General features: G+C 39.9%; 1 protein-coding gene across 1 annotated transcript; it reads left to right on the top strand.

Annotated features, from left to right (window-relative positions):
- The first annotated feature begins 120 nt into the window (after positions 1–120).
- On the top strand, positions 121–23835 carry med17 (mediator complex subunit 17). The gene is made up of 13 exons (XM_079824019.1): positions 121–274; positions 3453–3688; positions 6811–6974; positions 7044–7263; positions 9710–9846; positions 9928–10009; positions 11443–11595; positions 12588–12718; positions 12826–13010; positions 18255–18392; positions 19887–20004; positions 20083–20242; positions 22911–23835. Exons 2-13 carry the CDS (start codon positions 3454–3456, stop codon positions 23117–23119), a joined length of 1932 nt encoding a protein of 643 aa, XP_079680145.1. The 5' UTR covers positions 121–274; position 3453; the 3' UTR covers positions 23120–23835.
- Positions 23836–24357: the final 522 nt, after the last annotated feature.

Below are 24357 nucleotides of genomic sequence, written 5' to 3'. Positions count from 1 at the left end.
TAATTTTATTTTTCAATATCTAAAAGTAACTAATTTGTGGGAGAGGATACAAAAAGGTAGGACATAAGTCATTTGATACACACTCCATACCAGTAGGTGGCGGTAATACAGCATTTCGTTGTTTGTCAACCGCCTGAAAAATCTAAAGAAGAAGAAGACAACCGCCGTAAAACAAGAAGAAGAAGAAGCCGCAGTGTCGCTTAGCTCGAGAACTACAACACAAACAAACGAAGAAAAAAGACAGAGAAACAGATCACGCGATCATTTCATAGATGTAAGTACGACACAGAACATTGAATATATCTCAGCGTATCTATGTGTGTGTGTGTGTGTGTGTGTGTGTGTGTGTGTGTGTGTGTGTGTGTGTGTGTGTGTGTGTGTGTGTGTGTGTGTGTGTGTGTGTGTGTGTGTGTGTGTGTGTGTGTGTGTGTGTGTGTGTGTGTGTGTGTGTGTGTGTGTGTGTGTGTGTGTGTGTGTGTGTGTGTGTGAGAGAGAGAGAGAGTCTTCTCGGTCGCTGCTTAATGTCAGTGTCTCAAATCCTCCTACATAGACACCATTCATACATCAAGGGGTTACACACACACACACACACACACACACACACACACACACAGACACACATGAGATCCATATTTTCACACTGAGGGACTCAAACACAATTATCATCAGGGAAAGACACACACACACACACACACACAGCCGTGGATCATCAGGGAAAGACACACACACACACACACACAGCCGTGGATCATCAGGGAAAGACACACACACACACACAGCCGTGGATCATCAGGGAAAGACACACACACACACAGCCGTGGATGGTGGACTGGTAATCCCTACGTTATGGACACAAAATGTCCCCACAAAGATGGCAATATCTGAAATCTCATCCTTGTGGGGACATTTTTTGGTCCCCATGAGGGAAAACATCTTATAAATCAGACTAAGTGATGTTTTTTGACAATGTAAAAATGCAGAATGTCTCCTGTGATGGGTAGGTTTAGGGGCAGTGTGTGTGTGTGTGTGTGTGTGTGTGTGTGTGTGTGTGTGTGTGTGTGTGTGTGTGTGTGTGTGTGTGATGGGTAGGTTTAGGGGCAGTGTGTGTGTGTGTGTGATGGGTAGGTTTAGGGGCAGTGTGTGTGTGATGGGTCGGTTTAGGGGCAGTGTGTGTGTGTGTGTGTGTGTGTGTGATGGGTAGTTTTAGGGGCTGTGTGTGTGTGTGATGGGTAGGTTTAGGGGTAGGGGCAGTGTGTGTGTGTGTGTGTGTGTGTGTGTGTGTGTGTGTGTGTGTGTGTGTGTGTGTGTGTGATGGGTCGGTTTAGGGGCAGTGTGTGTGTGTGTGTGTGTGTGTGTGTGTGTGTGTGTGTGATGGGTAGTTTTAGGGGCTGTGTGTGTGTGTGATGGGTAGGTTTAGGGGTAGGGGCAGTGTGTGTGTGTGTGTGTGTGTGTGTGTGTGTGTGTGTGTGATGGGTAGGTTTAGGGGCAGTGTGTGTGTGTGTGTGTGTGTGTGTGTGTGTGTGTGTGTGTGATGGGTAGGTTTAGGGGCAGTGTGTGTGTGTGTGTGTGTGTGTGTGTGTGATGGGTCGGTTTAGGGGCAGTGTGTGTGTGTGTGTGTGTGTGTGTGATGGGTAGTTTTAGGGGCTGTGTGTGTGTGTGATGGGTAGGTTTAGGGGTAGGGGCTGTGTGTGTGTGTGTGTGTGTGTGTGTGTGTGTGTGTGTGTGTGTGTGTGTGTGTGTGTGTGTGTGTGTGTGTGTGTGTGTGTGTGTGTGTGTGTGTGTGTGTGTGTGTGTGTGTGTGTGTGTGTGTGTGTGTGTGTGTGTGTGATGGATGGGTAGGTTAGGGGCAGTGTGTGTGTGTGTGTGATGGGTCGGTTTAGGGGCAGTGTGTGTGTGATGGGTAGGTTTAGGGGTAGGGGCAGTGTGTGTGTGTGTGTGTGTGTGTGTGTGATGGGTCGGTTTAGGGGCAGTGTGTGTGTGTGTGTGTGTGATGGGTAGTTTTAGGGGCTGTGTGTGTGATGGGTAGGTTTAGGGGTAGGGGCAGTGTGTGTGTGTGTGTGTGTGTGTGTGTGTGTGTGTGTGTGTGTGTGTGTGTGTGTGTGTGTGTGTGTGTGTGTGTGTGTGTGTGTGTGTGTGTGTGTGTGTGTGTGTGTGTGTGTGTGTGTGTGTGTGTGTGATGGGTAGTTTTAGGGGTAGGGGCAGTGTGTGTGTGTGTGTGTGTGTGTGTGTGTGATGGGTAGGTTTAGGGGCAGTGTGTGTGTGTGTGTGTGTGTGTGTGTGTGATGGGTCGGTTTAGGGGCAGTGTGTGTGTGTGTGTGTGTGATGGGTAGTTTTAGGGGCTGTGTGTGTGTGTGTGATGGGTAGGTTTAGGGGTAGGGGCTGTGTGTGTGTGTGTGTGTGTGTGTGTGTGTGTGTGTGTGTGTGTGTGTGTGTGTGTGATGGGTCGGTTTAGGGGCTGTGTGTGTGTGTGATGGGTAGTTTTAGGGGCTGTGTGTGTGATGGGTAGGTTTAGGGGTAGGGGCTGTGTGTGTGTGTGTGTGTGTGTGTGTGTGTGTGTGTGTGTGTTGGGTAGGTTTAGGGGTAGGGGCAGTGTGTGTGTGTGTGTGTGTGTGTGTGTGTGTGTGTGAGATGGGTAGGTTTAGGGGCAGTGTGTGTGTGTGTGTGTGTGTGTGATGGGTCGGTTTAGGGGCAGTGTGTGTGTGTGTGTGTGTGATGGGTAGTTTTAGGGGCTGTGTGTGTGTGTGTGATGGGTAGGTTTAGGGGTAGGGGCTGTGTGTGTGTGTGTGTGTGTGTGTGTGTGTGTGTGTGTGTGTGTGTGTGTGTGTGTGTGTGTGTGTGTGTGTGTGATGGGTCGGTTTAGGGGCTGTGTGTGTGTGTGTGTGTGTGTGATGGGTAGTTTTAGGGGCTGTGTGTGTGATGGGTAGGTTTAGGGGTAGGGGCTGTGTGTGTGTGTGTGTGTGTGTGTGTGTGTGTGTGTGTGTGTGTGTGTGTGTGTGTGTGTGTGTGTGTGTGTGTGTGTGTGTGTGTGTGTGTGTGTGTGTGTGTGTGTGTGTGTGTGTGTGTGTGTGTGTGTGTGTGTGTGTGTGTGTGTGTGTGTGTGTGTGTGTGTGTGTGTGTGTGTGTGTGTGTGTGTGTGTGTGTGTGTGTGTGTGTGTTGGGTAGGTTTAGGGGTAGGGGCAGTGTGTGTGTGTGTGTGTGTGTGTGTGTGTGTGTGTGTGTGTGAGATGGGTAGGTTTAGGGGCAGTGTGTGTGTGTGTGTGTGTGTGATGGGTAGGTTTAGGGGTAGGGGCAGTGTGTGTGTGTGTGTGATGGGTAGGTTTAGGGGCAGTGTAGGGGGATAGAATATACAGTTTAGACAGTATAAAAGCCATTACGCCTATGGAAAGTCCCCATAAAACATGAAAACCCAACGTGTGTGTGTGTGTGTGTGTGTGTGTGTGTGTGTGTGTCAGCATGATGTCTGGAGGGCCGGCGGTGCGTGTGAGCATCGAGTCGTCCTGCGAGCGGCAGGTGCAGGAGGTCTCTCTGGATGGCTTGGAGACGTACGTCCCTCCGCTCTCCATGTCCCAGAACCTGGCCAAGCTGGCCCAGCGGATCGACTTCGGCCAGAGCTCGGACTCAGACGAGGAGGGGCTGGAGCGCGAGAGCCGGGAGCAGTGGAGCAAGCCAGAGGCCGAGGAGGACGAGGGTGTGTGTGTGTGTGTGTGTGCAGACCATAATCAAACATCACTATACCAGGCACCATAACTATATATATATATATATTTTTTTTGCTTTAAATACGGTTTTTATGATATCAACATGTTTTACATCACTGATAATTATCACCATTTTCTTCCTTTAAAAAACGAGTACTAGTCTAAACAACTCTCAAGCTTACTGCAGACGCACAAACGGTTATAAAGAACGAGCAAAGACAACAAACTGCAATAGAACAAAGACCTGAAGCACTCTAGGCATGCTACTTAAAATGTATAAAGCAATGAAACGTATAACATAACACTGCATAATCTTTACTGTGTACAATAAATATTAGGGGTGTAACGGTGCACAAAACTGACGGTTCGGTACAGCAGTTTTACAAAATAGCTTTTTATTTATTTTTATTGGTTAACTGGAAAAAAAATGTCTGTTCTTAAATGAATTAAATTATAACTAAAAGTTTCTTAAAGATATTGCTGTAAACTATATAGGGAGCCCTTACTTGCACATGAATATTAAAGGATAAGTGCACTTTCAAATAAACTTTTGCTTATAATTTACTCACCCCCTTGTCATCCAAGATCTCCATGTCTTTCTGTCTTCAGTCGAAAAGAAATGAAGATTTTTGATGAAAAGATTTCAGAATATTTCTCCATAAAATGGAAGTCAATAGACTCCATACAGTTCAAGGTCCAAATGAGAGGTTCAGTACAGCTTCAAAAGGGCTTTAAACCACATCAAATGGTACCAGACGATCAATAAGGGTCTTATCTAGCCAAACTATCGGCCATTTTTAAAAAAAATAAATTATTATGAATTATTAAAATCAAAAGTTGTAACTGTAATAGTCAAATAGTTTTCGCCATAATTTTCGTCAACGACCTTTTTTCACTGACGAAAACGAGACTTTAACTAAATAAAAACTAGTGTTGGATGACAAAAACTATGACGAAAATCAACTGTCATTTTCGTCAACAAATAAAAACGAAATTTAAATGTTAGGTAGGGACGAAAACACGGCTCACTCATCCCCAATCCAGCGCTCCAGAGCGGCTCAATCAATCAATAACACACATTTATGCCAGACTATTGCTTATGAACTAATGCTGATTAGTAATGACAATGTTTACTTTACGATGTTTATATTGTAATATGTTTTAGACGGTTGTAACAATGGAGATTTTATCTCCTGAACTTGAATGAGCAGCTGCAACAACAATAGTAATGCATTTCAAAATAAGAGTCCCGGTGTATTTCCAGCTTGTTTATGATTATAAGTCACGCATTATATATTCGTTTTTGGTTACACATTAAACTGTATTTAATTATATTCCCATTTAATTCATAGTCAGGAGGAAAGACCAGTATTTGACACATATTCAGTAAAGTATCAGGGTTATAATAGTTCACTAAAACCATTACAAAAAAATCTTCATTACTTGAAATTAAATAAATGTTAACTGAAATTTAAAACATAAATACACTTATATGAAGCTTTAGCCTGATATGGCCTACTGACTAAAACAGAAATACAAAGTTATAAAAACGATATAGATGTTTTTAAAAAACAAACAAAAAAGTGAATTGAGCTCTTTTGTGTATTTTTAATGTCAAAAACAAAATGATGTCATAATGTCGGCTATGTGACGCTTAAATGCTTAATGTATTACAATTGAACTAAACTCATTAGATTTTAGTCGACTAAAACTAAAAACAATTCAGGTGACTAAAATATGACTAAAACTAAATCAACATTTGCTGTCAAAATGAACACTGCTTTATACATTTTTGTGTATTGCTTATTGTATTTAAATGTCCAGTTCTTGTTGTCATAAGAAAGTTATTAAACCTGTTGTAGTATGACAACACTTTTTTTTTGCTATTTTAAATTTAAATATCGTGTTAATACCGTATACCGCGATAAAAGCTTCTGCAATTAATCGCAACATGAAAATGTGATACCTGGTAATGTGTCACATACCTAATTATTATATTGAGCTACTGCGCTGATGCATTGTGGTAAACGAACACAGAACTGTGCGGGTGTCCACCAGTGTCTATAACCAGCGCTAGTCCAGTGTTAACTTTGACAGCAAATGTTGATTTAGTTTTAGTCATATTTTAGTCACCTGAATTGTTTTTAGTTTTAGTCTAGTTTAATCTAATGAGTTTAGTTCAATTGTAATACTTTAAGCATTTAAGCGTCACATAACCGACTGCACTTGAACTGACATTTTGACATCATTTTGTTTTTCACATTAAAAATACACGAAAGAGCTCAATTCACTTTTGTGTTTGTTTTTTAAAAACATCTATATAGTTTTTATAACTTTGTATTTCTGTTTTAGTCAGTAGGCCATATCAGGTTAAGCTAAAGCTTCATATAAGTGTTTTTTTCTTTTTTTTTGATTTCATATAACATTTATTTAATTTCAAGTAATGAAGATTTTTTTAATGGTTTTAGTGAACTATTATAGCCCTGATACTTTACTGAATATGTGTCAAATACGGGTCTTTCCTCCTGACTATGAATTAAATGGGAATTAAATTAAACACAGTTTATTGTGTAACCAAAAATGAATATATAATGCGTGACTTTTAATGATAAACCAGCTGGAAATACACCGGGACTCTTATTTTGAAATGCGCTTTACTATTGCAGTTGCAGGAGCTCATTCAAGTTCAGGAGATCAAATCTGCATTGTTACAACCGTCTAAAACATATTACTATATAAACATCGTAAAGCAAACATTGTCATTATTCATCAGCATTAGTTCATAAGCAATAGTCTGGCATAAATGTGTGTTATTGATTGACTGAGCCGCTCTGGAGCGCTGGATTGGGGGTGCGTGAGCCTGTAGGCCGTGTGTTTTCCCAACATTAGATCAGCTCAAATCAAATGTGCGCATCTGTGACACAGGATATCAGTTCTGACTGAACATTTTCGTCTCGTTTTTATTTGTTGATGGAAAAAAGAGTTGATTTTCGTCATAGTTTTTGTCATCCAACACTAGTTTTTATTTAGTTAAAGTCTCGTTTTCGTCAGTGAAAAAAGGTTGTTGAGGAAAATGATTGGTCAAGGAAATGAACACTGCTCTCTGCCGCAGGTATGGTGAAGTTCCAGCCGTCGCTGTGGCCGTGGGACTCTGTGCGTAATAACCTGCGCAGTTCCCTGACGGAGATGTGTGTGCTGCACGACGTCCTGAGCGTGCTCAAGGAGAAGAAGTACATGGCCCTCGACCCCGTGTCCCAGGATCCCTCTGCCAATAAGGTACAGCTTCTCTTCCACTGATGCTGAGCGTGAGCTCCGCTGTCCCCGTCACACGTCTGCTGTGCTCAGACCCCTCAGGTGTTCCAGCTCATCAGCAAGAAGAAGTCTCTGGGCACGGCCGCACAGCTGCTTCTGAAAGGGGCAGAGAAGCTGACCAAGTCTGTGGTGGAGAACCAGGAGCAGCGGCGGCAGCGGGACTTCAACTCCGAGCTGCTGCGTCTGCGCTCCCAGTGGAAGCTACGCAAAGTTGGCGACAAAATCCTGGGGGATCTCAGTTACCGAAGTGCTGGTAATTCAGTGATTTGATCAGTTAGAGGATGTGTGATAGAGCGCTGATGCAGGGGTATTCTTGTAAGTCAGCATCACTCTGGTTCCCTCCACTAAAACACAATACAGTTTTTCCATTGGCTAATGGATTAATGCAGAAAATTAGCTCTGTGACCGCCGAAAGCTTTAGGGCCAGATTGCTCCAGCGCAAAGTAGAGTTCTATTAATGTCAATATCGATACTGATATTGTTTCCGTAACGATACCAAATACATTTTTATGTTTTAACACTGCAAAAAATGCTTTTTTACTTAGTATTTTTGGCTTGTTTTCAGTCCAAATATCTAAAAAATCTTACATTTAAGAAGCATTTACTAGACAAGCAAAAGTTGTCGTCTTGTTTTGGGGGAAAATAACTCAAAATTAAGGGAGTTTTTGCTTAAAATAAGCAGAATAATCTGCCAATGGGGTAAGCAAAATAATCTTGTTTTCTGTTTGAATTAAGATTATTTTGCTTACCCCATTGGCAGATTATTTGATATCAGGGTTATAATAGTTCACTAAAACCATTTAAAAAAATCTTAATTGCTTGAAATTAAATAAATGTTATCTGAAATTAAAAAAATAAATAAACCTGACCTGAGCTTAACCTGATATGGCCAACTGACTAAAACAGGAATAGAAAGTTATAAAAACTATATAAAACAAACTAAAAAGTGAATTGAGCTCTTTCGTGTATTTTTAATGTCAAAAACAAAATGATGTCAAAATGTCAGTTCAAGTGACAGTCGGTTATGTGACGCTTAAATGCTTAATGTATTACAATTGAACTAAACTCATTAGATTTTAGGAGACTAAAACTACTGTAGATGAGACTTAAATCTTATGATATTTAGTCGACTAAAACTAAAAACAATTCAGGTGACAAAAATATGACTAAAACTAAATCAACATTTGCTGTCAAAATGAACACTGCTGTAAAGTAATGTTTTTCCACCTCAGCCAATCATGCTGCATGCTTATTGGCTCACTGACGTTGACCAGATTAACCCCTTAGGTATCGAAATGTGGTATCGAACAACAAAACCTTTTACGATACTCGAAAGATTAGAGGAAATTCAGTCTGTACCTAAAAACTCGATATCCAGCCCTCGTGCAAACCCTACTAAAAACACCCAGTGAATGTTTGTAATTTGTTAAATTGGTTATTTTTGCGGCTGATCTTATTGCTTATGCATTTGTAGAAGTTTCCCTTTCAGATGCAGTATTTATGGGAGGAGAGTATTTAAATGAATCACACAAGGTGATTTGCTAAGGTTTGCGCTCGTCATTTTACTGGTGTTTGTGCCATTATCGACTGCCCAAAGAAAGCAGATCTTAAACCAGACGCTAACTGTAGATTGTGTTGGTCATTGTGGAAATGATCGGCTGCGTCTGTGTGCTTTAATGTGTGTGTCGTCAGTAGATCACACACTGAACTTTACACTCCCATCAGCACTTTTATGGGATTGCGCTCTCACGCCCTGTTTAGTAAATCTGGCCCTAAGATTCTTACAGGTTTTTGTTCATCATGATAATCTTCACAAATGAACACCACTCTTTACAGAAGTAAAAGCTATAAACGATCCACCATTAAGCTTCAAAACCATTTTCCCTGAAAGTTTGAGTTATAATTGCGCTCTTGCAAACTATTCTAAACACAATGAGGCTGTGAAAGCGCACTAGTTTAGATGAGTTTACCTGTTCGGCTGATGAAGTTTAATGTCCAGGATAACCTCTGTAGTCCATTTAGCCACCCAACTTTTTCAAGACGAGCAAAAGCCTTTAAAAAGAAAAAAAAGGGGGGGTTACTGATGTATTTAAGGGATAATTCACCCAAAAATGAAAATGACCCCATGATTTACTCACCCTCAAGTCATCCTAGGTGTATGATATTCTTCTTTCAGAGTTATATTAATGAATAACCTGATGTTTCCAAGCTTTATAATGGCAGCCCAAAATTTGAAGTCCAAAAATTAGCATCCATCCATTTTTAAACTGCTCCACACGGCTCCAGGGAGTTCATTAAGGCCTTCCGAAGCCAAGAAAAATATCCACATTTAACAATTTATTAAGTAAAACATCTAGCTTCCGCCAGACCGCTTTTCGTAATCAATAAGTCAGTTTCATTTTTGGGCGAACTATCCCTTTAATGCTGTAGAATTAAAATGTGTTGAAAATATGTTGAGCTTATTCCCCACAGACCTACAATAATACATTCTTTCATCTGATCCCACAAAATATGAGTTAATGTTGACTTAAATGTATGGATTGCATGCTTTTCCACTTGTTCAGCTTTAGTGAGTGTGTAATGTTGCTGTTTGAGCATAAAAAAAGAGAAAATAAAGTCTGTTTTCATCTGGTTATAAACAGCAGGTCTTCATAAATGTGAAGATTATGAACAGATGAGTGTTTAATGTGGTGTTTCAGGCTCTCTGTTCCCCCATCACGGCACGTTTGAGGTCATCAAGAACACAGACCTCGACCTGGATAAGAAAATCCCAGACGATTATTGTCCGCTCAACGTGCAGATCCCCAGCGAACTGGAGGGGTCGGCGTATATTAAGGTACAGTTGAAGAGTAGCAGTGATGTAACACACCTGACATTAGATGTTGTTTTCCACATCTGTGTGTGTGTCTTCGCGCAGGTGTCCATTCAGAAACAGTCTCCTGACATCGGAGACCTCGGCACGGTCAATCTCTTCAGAAGACAAGCCAAAGCTAAACCTGGTAAGGCCGGCTACTCCATTACTTGAGTAAAAGGAAAAGTACTATTGGTCAAATATTACTCCATTACAAGTGAAAGTTGTAAGGATAGATTTTTACTTAAAGGGTTAGTTCACCCAAAAATGAAAATTCGGTCATTAATTACTCACCCTCATGTCGTTCGACACCCGTAAGACCTCCGTTCATCTTCAGACACAAATGAAGATATTTTAGTGTAAAGCTGATGCTGAGAAAGGCTTCAGACAGGCCTCCATTGGCATTCAGTACATTTACACTCACAAGACCCATAAAAGGCACTTAAAACGTCGTTACAAAGTCCATCTCACCACAGTGACTCTACAATCATTTTACGAAGCGACGACAATAGTTTTTGTGCACAAAAAAAATCTAAATAACACCTTTATCCAACTTGTTCTTGTCTTCCGTGTGTGCCTCCACGACGCATGCGCGAGAATATGACGCAGATCCGGCGCTCGGACACATGAGCCAGAAGCGATTTGTTTACAAGCAGAGGAAGACGCGCGTGTCGAAGCTGTTGAATTCTACATTGATCGTGCTTTAGATCTTGGCGTAGTTCTCAAAATGGGGCTTAAGTGTGCATTTCATGGATTCCCGAACGCCGGATCTGCGTCATATTCTCACGCATGATGCTAATCCAATCACTCAGGCAGTATTGCTCTAAACTTGTTATGCTAAATAGTCAGGAAGTGCATAGAGACAAAATACTTAATGTCTCAAACACTTACACAGCCTGACGTAATCTCCTTAGAATTTCCTCAAGTTTACTTCAAAATGTAAAACCCAAATATAGATCATGTTTTCAGTTATATTCTATTACATTTGAACCTAGATATAACAATGTATAAATTCGTGACCCCACATTACTGTCCACCTCTACTGCCTGCTAATAAATGCTGCTGTCAAAAATGGACCTCATCAAATAGTCTTGGTGACCATTGACTCCCATTTTAAATAAATGAGTAAATGACAAAATGTTCATTTTTGAGTGCACTATCCCTGTAGGTTTCCATGACCAGTCGGTTTTAAAGTTGCCGTGAATTCAAAATGGAAGTTTTTTGGCTTTTAGCATGAATATTTTAGTCTTGCTGTTATCTATAAGCGAGTGTGCTCCAAAACAATGACACAATTCACATTTAGGCGATATAAGCGTTCAGAACTTAGTCTCACACTTCCACCAATAAGAATCAATGATTTTGTAAACAAATCCAGACAGTGTATCGTATAGGGGACGGGGAACGATCAGTGGGCCTTTAAATCTCAGTAGTAAAAATGGGGTTTACTATTTGTCGCCTTATTACTCATGGACGTTTTGAATGGCCTTTCAGAGCAAATGCATGTTTTGTGTTGTTCTCAGATGCTCTTGGGTGTGAAGGTGGCTCTGGCCTTATGTCTGATCGTCTGTTTTCCTCTCTCAGGTTCTCAGATGTGGCATTTAAAGCTTGAAGCTGCGCAGAACGTGCTGCTGTGTAAGGAGATTTTTGCTCAGCTCTCACGTGAAGCCGTTCAGATCAAATCGCAGATTCCTCACATCGTTGTCAAGAACCAGATCATCTCACAACCCTTTCCTGGTATTTACAGTTATTCATTTAGCAGACGCTTTTACAAGATATGCACACAAATATCATTTGTATATCACTGTGATTCTGTTCATGGACGGATTTATACATTATTTGAGATGCTGTACTTAGAATTAACCTTCCATAGAGACAAAATGTGAACGTTTTAAGACCTATCGTATTGTAGGATGACAACAAATCTAAAAGAACGATAAACGTCTATTATTATTATTATTATTATTATCTGTAGTGTAACTCTGTGTGTGTGTGTGTGTGTGTGTACTGGTAATCCCTAAGTTATGGGGACACAAAATGTCCCCACAAAGATGGCAATATCCAAAATCTCATCCTTGTGGGGAAATTTTTTGGTCCCCATGAGGAAAACTTCTTATAAATCAGAATAAGTGATGTTTTTTGAAAATGTAAAAATGCAGAATGTCTCGTGTGTGTGTGTGTGTGTGTGTGTGTGTGTGTGTGTGTGTGTGTGCGCTAGGGGCAGGGGCAGTGTAGGGGGATAGAATATACAGTTTAGACAGTATAAAAACCATTACGCCTATGGAAAGTCCCCATAAAACATGAAAACCCAACGTGTGTGTGTGTGTGTGTGTGTGTGTGTGTGTGTGTGTGTGTGTGTGTGTGTGTGTGTGTGTGTGTGTGTGTGTGTGTGTGTGTGTGTGTGTGTGTGTGTGTGTGTGTGTGTGTGTGTGTGTGTGTGTGTGTGTGTGTGTGTGTGTGTGTGTGTGTGTGTGTGTGTGTGTGTGTGTGTGTGTGTGTGTGTGTGTGTGTGTGTGTGTGTGTGTGTGTGTGTGTGTGTGTGTGTGTGTGTGTGTGTGTGTGTGTGTGTGTGTGTGTGTGTGTGTGTGTGTGTGTGTGTGATGGGTAGGTTTAGGGGCAGTGTAGGGGGATAGAATATACAGTTTAGACAGTATAAAAGCCATTACGCCTATGGAAAGTCCCCATAAAACATGAAAACCCAACATGTGTGTGTGTGTGTGTGTGTTCAGGTCTGCAGCTGTCCATCTCTCTCTGCCACTCCACTGGAGAAAAGAAAAACCAGAGAGCATCACCGGACAAGAGCAAACCAGACGACCACCTGTATGTGTTGGAGCACAACCTCCACCAGCTCATACGAGAGGTACACACTCTCTCTCTCTCTCTCTCACACACACACACACACACACACACACACACACACACACACAGGCGCTTGCATCAGTGAGTCTGAGGTGTGTTTTCCTGTAGTTCCACAAGCAGACTCTGAGTTCGGTGGTGATGCCGCATCCAGCCAGCGCTCCCTTCAGCCACAAACGCATGCGGCTGGCCGGCCCCATGGCCTACGACAAAGCGGAGATCAGCTCCCTACAGCAGAATGAAGGACTCCTGGAGAAGATCATCAAACAAGCCAAACACATCTTCCTGAGGAGCAGGTGCCCCATACTCACACACACATCTCACTAGAAACGGACTGTGTGTGTGTTGCTCAGTAAGGAGAATCATACAGCAATCATAGTCACTAAAATACGTGGAAGGCTACATATAAACTGAAGAATTGGGTCTGAGACGTTCTACAAACTACAAAGAGAGAAGTAGGGGTGTGCAATGGCCACAAATTACATCTAGGTATGGCTATAAGTGATAATTAGAATATTTGGATGATTTTGCGGCGTGTGTTTTTGTGCTGGTTGACGGCTGACTCACACAGATTTTCATATTCTTTGATTTCTGTGGTAAGAATATTAACTTTTTTTTATTAAGGGCCAATATTTGCCACCGTAAACTGGGCGTATATTTTTCTAAACCCTATTAGATTTATGCATCATCTTTGCCAAATTCTTACATTTAATCACTAAATTCTATTTATTGGCCACATTCAATGTTTTGGTATAAGACTAGAGATGCACTGATTGCAATTTTCTGGCCCTTTTGTGTGACCCGCCGATACCGATTTTTGCCGATACCGATTTTTGCCGATTCCGATTTTCTTTCAAAGAACTATAATTGACAACATATACAAACAAAAATGCTATGCAAAATGTTATCAAGTAAAAAGACCGTAATAAAATAAGAACAAATAAACATATTTCAAACAACAGCACAAATAAATGCAATGGAATAAAGAGACATATGAAATAAACGCAAGTTATTAATTTGTTTACAATAATAGGGCCCTAATTATTTAAAAGAGAACTTTTTTTTAAACAAAAATTCTGTTGTGTATTTGAGTTTTTCTGGTAATCAAATGAAGGTGTAAAACTAGTGCTGGGCAATCGATTAATGGTGTTTAATCACATCCCAAATAAAATTTGTGTTTACATAATTAATATATATATATAGTAGGGGTGTAACGGAGCGGCGTAAATTCCTCATTATCTTCAGCTGGGATGTTCCGGTGACAACGCAGCACAGTGTCCGTCAGCAGATCAGGGTTGCCAGATATTCACAACAAAACCCGCCCAATCGCTACTCAAAACTAGCCCAAAACAAGCCCAGTCTCATTTCAGTGGGGTTTTTTTGGTAAAAATCTCTTATGGGGGGTAAAATATATGTCTTTTTGGCAGGGTTTCCTGCTGAAATACGCATTCCCGGTGCTAAATATCACACAATTGGGGTCGCTTCAACCTGCGGACATGTATGAACTTGGCAACACTGCAGCAGATGTCGCAGTTTTATCTGCATCATTATCTTTTTTTTTAGCCTAACTGTTGCAAATAAAAATAAACATTTTTTATTTTAAAATGTTTATAAAAATATGCTTTGTAATACTGTATATAAAAAGTAATATAACTCTTAAAAATATGAATTGTATATTTATTTATGCCGGCGCTGCGTTGTCACGGGAACATCCCAGCTGAAGATAATGAGGAAATTACGCCGCTCCCTTTGCCAAGTGCATTCCAAACTGCTACATACGGCACACGTGTGTCCTGCTCACATAGGGATGATCAAATAGGGAATACTGATTCCATTTGGAACTCACCCCGTGAACCGTTCGGTACGAATACGCGAACCGTTACACCCCTAATATATATATGTGTGTGTACTATGTATAATAATGATGTATATGTACGCACATATGCATGTATATATTTAAGAAATATTTGCATGTGTATATATGTTTATATAATTTATCGTGTATATAAATATTTTATATATAAATATAAACATTTTCTTAAATGTATACATGCATGTGTGTGTATTTATTAATATACATAATTATTTTACACAGTACACACGCATGTATATATTATATAAAGAAACTTTTATTTTGGATGCGATTAATCATGATAGATCGATTGCCCAGCATTACATAAAACATTTATTTATTTTTAATCAAATGAAATTTAAATAAACCCTTCCCTTTTTTTGGCAAACAAACAACAGAGGTTTACTGTTAAAATTAAAACATGGAAGAGATTTTTTTTCAGAATAAAGTTAATAATCATTTTGTTGTTGTTAGTATTAGTATTGTTGTTGGTAGTAATATTACATTAAGACATACATTATCCTGTATAATAGTAATATATTTCAGTCACAACCAACCTGAAGATGTTGTGACGATCTTCTGTGTTTATGACCATAGTTTTTCTCAAATGAAACTGTAAAATGCTCATGAAGTGACTCTCAGAAGATGAAGTTCATCTGTTCATGTCGTCATATAGTGACACTGAGCGTCACGCGTGCTTCAGTGTGTTATAAACTTCAGAACATGCAGGATTCATATTCAAATAGTCTTCTTGCGGTTTAATATCCACATACACTAGTCCATATTAGTGTTGTCGAAAGTACCGACTGCGATACCAATTCGGTACTGACATTTTAAAAATGTGACTCTTTGAGCGTTTTTGAGCAGAATCGTAAACACTTCTGACTGGCCATTGTGCTCACACGCTCATCAAAGTTGTCTGTGATTGGCTACAACGACCAGCGCTTCAAAAACATGTTGTAAATATTAGGGCTGCAACGATGATGACATCGACTACGAAAATACGTCGACGTGCGTGAAATGCGTCGACGCGTCGGCAGCACATTATTTACGTTCTAGAATAGAACAGAAGATCTAGAATAATGGCGGCTTCTGCTCCCGGGCATAGTGAAAATGATCATTTATCATATAAAGCCAGACCGCGACATTCAAAAGTGTGGGAGTACTTTAAACAGAAGCCGAATAAAACTGTGCTTTGTTCGCTCTGTAACGCCGGTTTCACACTGCGCGCGTGGAGAGCGAGAGCTTTCACACTGCAGTCAGTGTTGCCAAGTCCACGTTTTTTCAGCGGAATACACTCTACACTGTTGCCGCGGGCTGTGTCTCATGTCCGCGGGTTGAAGTGATCCCAATTATGTGATATTTAGCCCCGGGAATGAGAATTTTAGCATGCAGCCCTGCAAAAAAAAAACACATATTTAACCCCCCGAACGCAATGTTTACCGGAGAACCTCCCCGAAACGCGATTGGGCTTGTTTTGAGTAACGAAGGGGTGGGTTTTGTTGTGAAAACCTGGCAACCCTGCCAGTGTTCTCTCGCGCAGCTGAACCGTGGCGCATGTATTGCAACAGACGGTCACATTTTCCGGTGTTCTTCTCCGACCCCAGTACGTCTCGTGCCTTTATTTATTATGGGCTGCATATATCTCCTGTTAATGCGACCCGGTTCCCCTCTGTCCCAAACACATATGCATAATAACATGCTGTATATAGGTAGTTTCCATGATTAAAGTAACATTAAAGTGAAGATATGCCTCTAGTTTTAATCATTTAAATGTGTCTTTGAAGTTTGGGCAAAAACTTCTGGCAGCTTTAGTCGTTGTTTATGCACATGTATCTTCAAAATAGACGACTAGTTATACATTATATTATTTACAAATTCACTACCCTCTTTGAAATCAAAGAATCATAAAATTAATCCGGAAAAAGAAGCGTTAGATTAGTCGACTAATCGGAAAAAGAATCGTTTGATTAGTCGGCAGAAAAAATAATCGTTAGATTAGTCGACAGAAAAAATTGTTAGATTAGGCGATTTATCGAAAAATACGTGTTAGATTAGTCGGCAGAAAAATAAGCGTTAGATTAGTTGACAGGAAAAATAATCGTTAGTTCAGGCGACTAATTGGAAAAATAACTGTTAGATTAGTCGACTAATCGAAAATAAGCGGCAGATTAGTTGGCAGGAAAAAATAATCGTTAGATTAGTCGACTAAGTGAAAAATAATCGTTAGATTAGCCGACAAAAAAACCGAATCGTTAGATTAGTCGGCAGAAAAAATTATCGTTAGATTATTCGGCAGAAAAAATAAGCGTTAGTTAGTCGACAGAAAAAATAAGCGTTAGATTAGTCGACAGAAAAAATAATCGTTAGATTAGTCGGCAGAAAAAATAATCGTTAGATTAGTCGGCAGAAAAAATAATCGTTAGATTAGTCGGCAGAAAAAATAATCGTTAGTTGCAGCTCTAGTAAATGTACATCAATGACGCTTTTCAGAGCGCTTACACAGATACACACAGAGCGTTTGAATGCAGGCGCCTATCAGCCTACCGGTCCACTGGTCGACGCCTGCTTCTTTCAGACGCTCCCACTTTCAAAATACTTCAATAACTTAATAAAAATGTACAAATAGCTAACGCTATTGCCTAAAAATCCAGCTCTGAATCGGTAAGACGTGAGACTGACTGGCAGGCCAGTCGCCGATCAAGCGGAAAATCGTCCGATGCCGATCAATCGGTGCATCTCTAAGACACATTATTAATAAAATCTATTTGTTTCACTGCATTGATGAATTTTCACTTGACTTTTAGGTTGTTTTTTTGCAGTGAGTGGCATTCTCGATAATATCAGCGTGTACATCGTTAAATGAACACTTGGACAATGCATATCCGACACCTCTAGAGAATGACATGCATTTTTAGTCATGTAACGAATATTTTAGTCAGAATGTAACGCTAGCTCTAATGCTCACTGAAATCCTGCAGCACTTTAGAATGTTTAATTAGTCCAAATATAATTTGCTGTAATACGACTACAAATGAGATCAACATGCAGCTTATATTGCAGCCAATCAGCTTTCGTGTTATTGTAGTGTTTCTGCAATTTACTAAAGCAACAATGTATATATAATATAACAATAATAATGAAAAATCAACATGCATTTTTTTTTTTAGATCCTGCATTATTTGTAAACCAAAATAAACCAGATTTATGTATTTAGTTTTTGATTATATTGTCATGTGTGGCTGTTGTGCATCTTGCAGAATATGGTAAATGTGGTGTCCTAGTTATGAAAAAAATGCAAATGTCTGGAAATTACCACCACAAAATCATTCAAGTCATTTTGATCTCAAAAATCACCAAAAAAAAGTTGCAAAATCCTGGTGGAATTGAGTTATGAGGACGTGCAAGTTTATCGATTTGTTCAATTTGAATAAATTAATTTACTTTGCAAGTAAATTTGTGACTGCATTTCCTTTTATAGGTCTTAAATTTCATTCATAATGGTCTTAAAAAGGTCTCAAAAAGTCTTAAATTTGACTTGGTGATACCTGTAGAAACCCTGATAATAGTATTTTTTTGGGGAGAGATTTCATTTAAATGAACTTTGGACTTCATAAATTAGTTTTGATAACTTTAACACATCATCAAGTGTGCATATTGTAATATGTTTCTGCCTTTTTTGTGTCAGGACGGCGCGGACCATCGACAGTTTGGCCAGTCGTATAGAAGACCCTCAGATCCAGGCTCACTGGTCCAACATCAATGATGTGTATGAATCCAGCGTCAAAGTGCTCATCACCTCTCAAGGATACGAGCAGATCTGCAAGTATGACACACACACACACACACACACACACACACACACGACAGTGGCTGAGAACTTGCTACTTGCATCTAGAGTGATCAAATCGTGCCTCTGATTAGTTGTTAAAACCAGGAGGAACGAGCACCGTTTGACTGATTCGTTCAGGAATGAAGCATTTGACTGTCTTAATGAGTGAGTCATTGAATCATTCATTCAACCGATTCATTCAAACAGCTGATTCATTCAGGAACAAAGCATTTGACTGTCTCAATGAGTGAGTCATTGAATCATTCACTCAACCGATTCGTTCAAACGGCTGATTCGTTCAAACGGCTGATTCGTTCAGGAACAAAGCATTTGACTGTCTTAATGAGTGAGTCATTGAATCATTCAATCAACCGATTCGTTCAAACAGCTGATTCGTTCAAACGGCTGATTCGTTCAGGAACAAAGCATTTGACTGTCTCAATGAGTGAGTCATTGAATCATTCACTCAACCGATTCGTTCAAACGGCTGATTCGTTCAAACGGCTGATTCGTTCAGGAACAAAGCATTTGACTGTCTTAATGAGTGAGTCATTGAATCATTCATTCAACCGATTCGTTCAAACGGCTGATTCGTTCAGGAACAAAGCATTTGACTGTCTTAATGAGTGAGTCATTGAATCATTCACTCAACCGTTTCGTTCAAACGGCTGATTCGTTCAAACGGCTGATTCGTTCAGGAACAAAGCATTTGACTGTCTTAATGAGTGAGTCATTGAATCATTCTTTCAACCGATTCATTCAAACAGCTGATTCATTCAGGAACAAAGCATTTGACTGTCTCAATGAGTGAGTCATTGAATCATTCACTCAACCGATTCGTTCAAACGGCTGATTCGTTCAAACGGCTGATTCGTTCAGGAACAAAGCATTTGACTGTCTTAATGAGTGAGTCATTGAATCATTCATTCAACCGATTCGTTCAAACGGCTGATTCGTTCAGGAACAAAGCATTTGACTGTCTTAATGAGTGAGTCATTGAATCATTCATTCAACCGATTCGTTCAAACGCCTGATTCGTTCAGGAACAAAGCATTTGACTGTCTTAATGAGTGAGTCATTGAATCATTCATTCAACCGATTCGTTTAAACGGCTGATTCGTTCAGGAACAAAGCATTTGACTGTCTTAATGAGTGAGTCATTGAATCATTCACTCAACCGATTCGTTCAAACGGCTGATTCGTTCAGGAACAAAACATTTGACTGTCTTAATGAGTGAGTCATTGAATCATTCATTCAACCGATTCGTTCAAATGGCTGATTCGTTCAGGAACAAAGCATTTGACTGTCTTAATGAGTGAGTCATTGAATCATTCACTCAACCGATTCGTTCAAACGGCTGATTCGTTCAAACGGCTGATTCGTTCAGGAACAAAGCATTTGACTGTCTTAATGAGTGAGTCATTGAATCATTCACTCATCTGATTCGTTCAGCAGTCAGTGGGCTTTATATCTCCGTGTGTCCTCAGGTCAATCCAGCTGCAGCTGAACATCGGTGTGGAGCAGATCCGTGTGGTTCATCGGGACGGCCGGGTCATCACACTCTCCCACCAGGAGCAGGAGCTGCAGGACTTCCTGCTGTCACAGGTGTGTGTGTGTGAGTGTGTGAACGCAGTGCAGCGAGAGGAAGCGCTTCATGCTGTGTGTGTGTGTGTGTGTGTGCAGATGTCGCAGCATCAGGTTCATGCAGTGCAGCAGCTGGCTAAAGTCATGGGCTGGCACGTGTTGAGCTTCAGTAATCACGTGGGCCTCGGCCCCATCGAGAGCATCGGGAACGCCTCCGCCATCACGGTCGCCTCGCCCAATGGAGAATACGCCATCTCAGGTGCTCACATCCACACACACAAACACACTGCTCCCGCTAATGCATGATCAACCAGGAGGGTTTAAAACTAAACTGCACATCACAGCTGTAGGTAAGCTCGTTTTCACCACGGAATAATAACTACCACGCCTTTTTATCTCACATTTATGAGAAAAAGCTTTTTTTTCTGACTATTATCTCGCAAATGCAGGTGTATAACTCGCAATTCAAGACTTTATTGTGAGATTAAGGCTCTGTTTACAGCTGGTATTGAGATGTGTTTTGGTGGATCGGATCACAAGTAGACGAGAGACACATTCCCGTTCACACCTCCGTCTCTTTTGTCCTCTTTCAGTCTCTTCTGTCCTGATTTCTTCTAGGGGAGGGTCTATGGGTGGGTAAATCTATGGCTTTTTCAGATCTTTCCATCTAATGGATGAAATAAGCTCACGCAGTTTATATACAGGGTTTCTGCAGGTTTAATGAAGACCATTTAAGGACCATAACACGTTAATATGATCTCTAAATGTAAGTGAGTTGTATTAGCAACACTTTTCCAACAGATCTCCATAACTTTTTAACTTATCTCAAACTTTAAGCTATTGTTTGTAAAATAAAATCACTTTCACAAGATCTCCTATGATTAAAACAAGAACAAATATGGGTCCATAAAAATCAACTCAAGTTATTTTCATACCCACTGAGAGATATTTGTTCTTGTTTTAAGCATAAACTCTTAATTTTGTTCAATTCTTCAGAAAACTAGATTTAATCTCTTCATTTTGCATCTCAAGTAAATGTGTCTTGATTCAAGGATGTTTAGATATTTGGGCTGGAAAACAAAAATCTAGATTTTTTTAATGGTTAAATTCAATTGTATTAATCAAAAACCATGTCTAATTAATTGAAATCATGAAGCAAACTTTTAATAAATTCCTGTTAAATCGTCTAACAAAAAATGTAATATTTTTTATGGCCTTATGAAATGCGTTTTATTTTTTCTCAAATTCCATCTTTTACTTTTATTTATTTTTTATGAGTGGATTCTGCGGTTCCATCCATGCATCGCAGAGATCATAGGACCCTAATTGAATGCCATGATATTGAATTTAAGACTTTCTGCTCCAATTTAACACATTTAAGGCCTTAAATTGTGGAAGGTCAATTTAAGACCCGTGTAAACCCTGTACAAATGAATGCGACGAGGGAAAACACACGGCTTTAGTTTCTGCTCTGACAGCCGCAAGACCAGCTGAACGTTGTGAGTGTGTGTTAGAAATCAGGAATGGAGAGAGAACGTTGTGCTTGGGATGATTTTCGGCTTCAAACTTTTGAAGTTTAACCCTCTGGTGCTCTTTGGTCATTTCTGACCGGAATATTTTCTGTTTTGAAATGTTAAAAATCACAGCTTCATCTGAATGATATGAAACTTGGTGACTTTTCTAGCATTAGGTATGTAAACACACACAACAATTGGGGTTGTGATTCGAGCATGCTAATTGGTGGTAAAAAAAAAAGTAGCGTTCATTGTCTAAATGACCGACCATAGGAAATGACTGGGAAATCAGCAAAAACACAAAAATTCACAGAATATTTCTGTGTACAATCTACAAATCGGCCACAATGCTGGAAAACGTACACAGCAGTGAAGGGGTGACACTCTAAAACATCAAGAGTGTGATATTGACACACACACACACACACCTATGAAAAACTGAACCTATGAACCACATTTTGAATGTTTGAAAATCACAGCTTCATCAGAATGATATGAGACCTGGTGACTTTTCCAGCATTAGGCATGTCAACACACAAAGAAATTGGGGTCGTGATTCGAGCATGCTAATTGGTCGTAAAAAAATACTCCCACTTGTGCTCTTCGGTCAAAAATGACCAGCATAGGAAATGAATGGGAAATCTGCAAAAACACAACTTCACAGAAAAAAAATCTAAATTTCTAACAACAACAAAAAAATGTCTAAAGCTTTGTAATAAATAGTCTTTGAGATTTTTTTAAATATATATTCAAATCCATTAAAAAAAATCATTAAATGTGTTCAAAACAGAACTAGTGAATCCTCAAGCCTCTCCATAGAGTGTGATTACACACATGGCTGCATGATTTCTGAAATAATTCCAAAAGAGGGGCTAATCTGCCTTCAGAAACATATATTTTGAAGGCCCAGACTTTATTTTAACCTGAAATACTGCTTCATTTTTATAAATTTCAATGGCAAAAATAGACCATAATTATTGCATAAATATTAAAAAATACCATCAATCCAAATACAAAATTAAAAAGAAAAAATATTATTGAAGAAATATAAATTGCATTGGTTTTACTGGGGTGGAGGAAGTTTAATTTTTAGGTCACTTATGACCGGGAAGACGACCAATGCAACCCCTAAACCAAGAGCAGCAGAGGGTTAAATCCCGTCTGACTAGCGCACTTCCCACAATGTTCACGCGTTAGATCTGGAGGCGGAGAGAAGACGTCTTTTAGGGCCTGTTGGAACGCATTCGACCACATGAGCGTTTGCATTATGAAAGCAATCCGGTCTATAAACAGGGCCATAGAAAGTTGCATTTACCTTTTTTACTTCCATGGCAAAAACAAGCTTGCATACAGATGCTGAAATGCTCCTCTCATGCCTGAGCTCATGTCTCCTGTCTGTTCTTCTGTCTTCAGTCCGCAACGGTCCTGAGAGCGGCTGTAAGGTGCTGGTCCAGTTCCCACGCTGTCAAGCCAAAGAGCTGCCCAAGAGTGACGTGGTGCAGGACGCCAAGTGGACACACCTCAGGGGTCCTTACAAGGAGGTGCACTGGGGCCGGATGGAGGGGAGAAACTTTGTTTACAAAATGGAGCTGCTGATGGCCGCACTGACGCCCTGTCCCTGAAGCTCGTGTTCTCTCTCTGCATCTCACACTCCTTTGACATGATGATTTCCCCTGATCTGTTCATGACTCCTGAAGTGCTCTTGAGCTTCAGACGTGGAGTTGCCCAGACATTTTTCACACAAAAAAGGCCAAAACACATATGGGAATAAAACTTTTGTACTTAAAGCCATGCATTTTTCTTTTGTTGTTATAAGAATGTTGTACAAGCACAGGAAACCGATTCTTCTATACGTGGGGAAATATTAGCTAGAAACGATAAAATTAGAGAAATATTTAAATGAGTACAACCATCATTATGCAAAGATGTTTATTTTAAAGCTTAAAAAATTAGTTTTTTTTGCGATTCTTTGCTAGATATTGCTAAATTGTCAGTTCAGTTTTCACGTTCAAATCGATTTGTCATCTTTGACATTTGTACAATAACCCTTTCATGCATGAATTTTGAATTATGATAACCTTAGTCAGGACTTTTTTTTTCCTGTGTTTTTATTGCTCTTAGGGCATGAAAAACTGGATTTTCAGATGTCCACTAGAGTAGACGGCATGCGTTTACGGTTTAAACTGAAGATATACTGTAATGTATTAAACATAATACTTATTAAACACGGCAATATTGTGTGTATCTAACAAACCAATCAATAACATTTTATAAAATCATGTGAAAACTATAAAATGTATACACAAAATATAGATGTAAAATATAGCACACCCAATTGAACTTGTGAATGAGCAGTGTTGGGGGAAACGCATTACAAGTAACAAACATAACACAATCAGATTACATTTGGATCTAACTAGGGTTCCCACGCTTCTTGGAAGTCCTTGAATTTCAGACACATGGATTCAAGGCCTGGAAAGTACTTGAAAACAAACATAGGTCCTTGAATTAAGCATGAACTGCATTGTGTTAGAGTAGCGTGTGCTATTACTAACATTGGCCTTCATGACCTGCCAAAGCCAGAACAAAACAGCATCACGAGACGAAGCTATTTCAATATATTTCTGCTGTTCCATAAGCGCCATCTACTGTCAAAAGCCCTATTCGGACGGTAATGGTTTCTCATGGGGTCATAAGGTATTTTCATTATTTACAAGGGCTAGTTTGTGGTTTTATTGCCGCCCGAATCCAGAATCTCAGTGTTTTTCTCCCATCACCCGAGTAAAAATCCCCGGCCGAATCATCTAGTTTTTTGACTATCTCCAAGGACGTGTGGAAATTGCCGTCCGAATCCACATCT

The sequence above is a fragment of the Gobio gobio genome (genome assembly GCF_949357685.1).
Source record: "Gobio gobio genome assembly, chromosome: 8".
Taxonomy (NCBI): domain Eukaryota; kingdom Metazoa; phylum Chordata; class Actinopteri; order Cypriniformes; family Gobionidae; genus Gobio; species Gobio gobio.
Note: the sequence above shows the minus strand (reverse complement) of the source record. Positions and strands in the feature narration are given on the sequence as shown.

Excerpts from the sequence above, each read along its gene's own strand:
- med17 (XM_079824019.1), top strand. The coding sequence starts at position 3,454 with ATGATGTCTGGAGGGCCGGCGGTGCGTGTGAGCATCGAGTCGTCCTGC. Across the intron at positions 18,393-19,886 it reads GGATACGAGCAGATCTGCAA|GTCAATCCAGCTGCAGCTGA; the intron begins GTATGACACACA and ends GTGTGTCCTCAG. Across the intron at positions 20,243-22,910 it reads TGGAGAATACGCCATCTCAG|TCCGCAACGGTCCTGAGAGC; the intron begins GTGCTCACATCC and ends TTCTGTCTTCAG.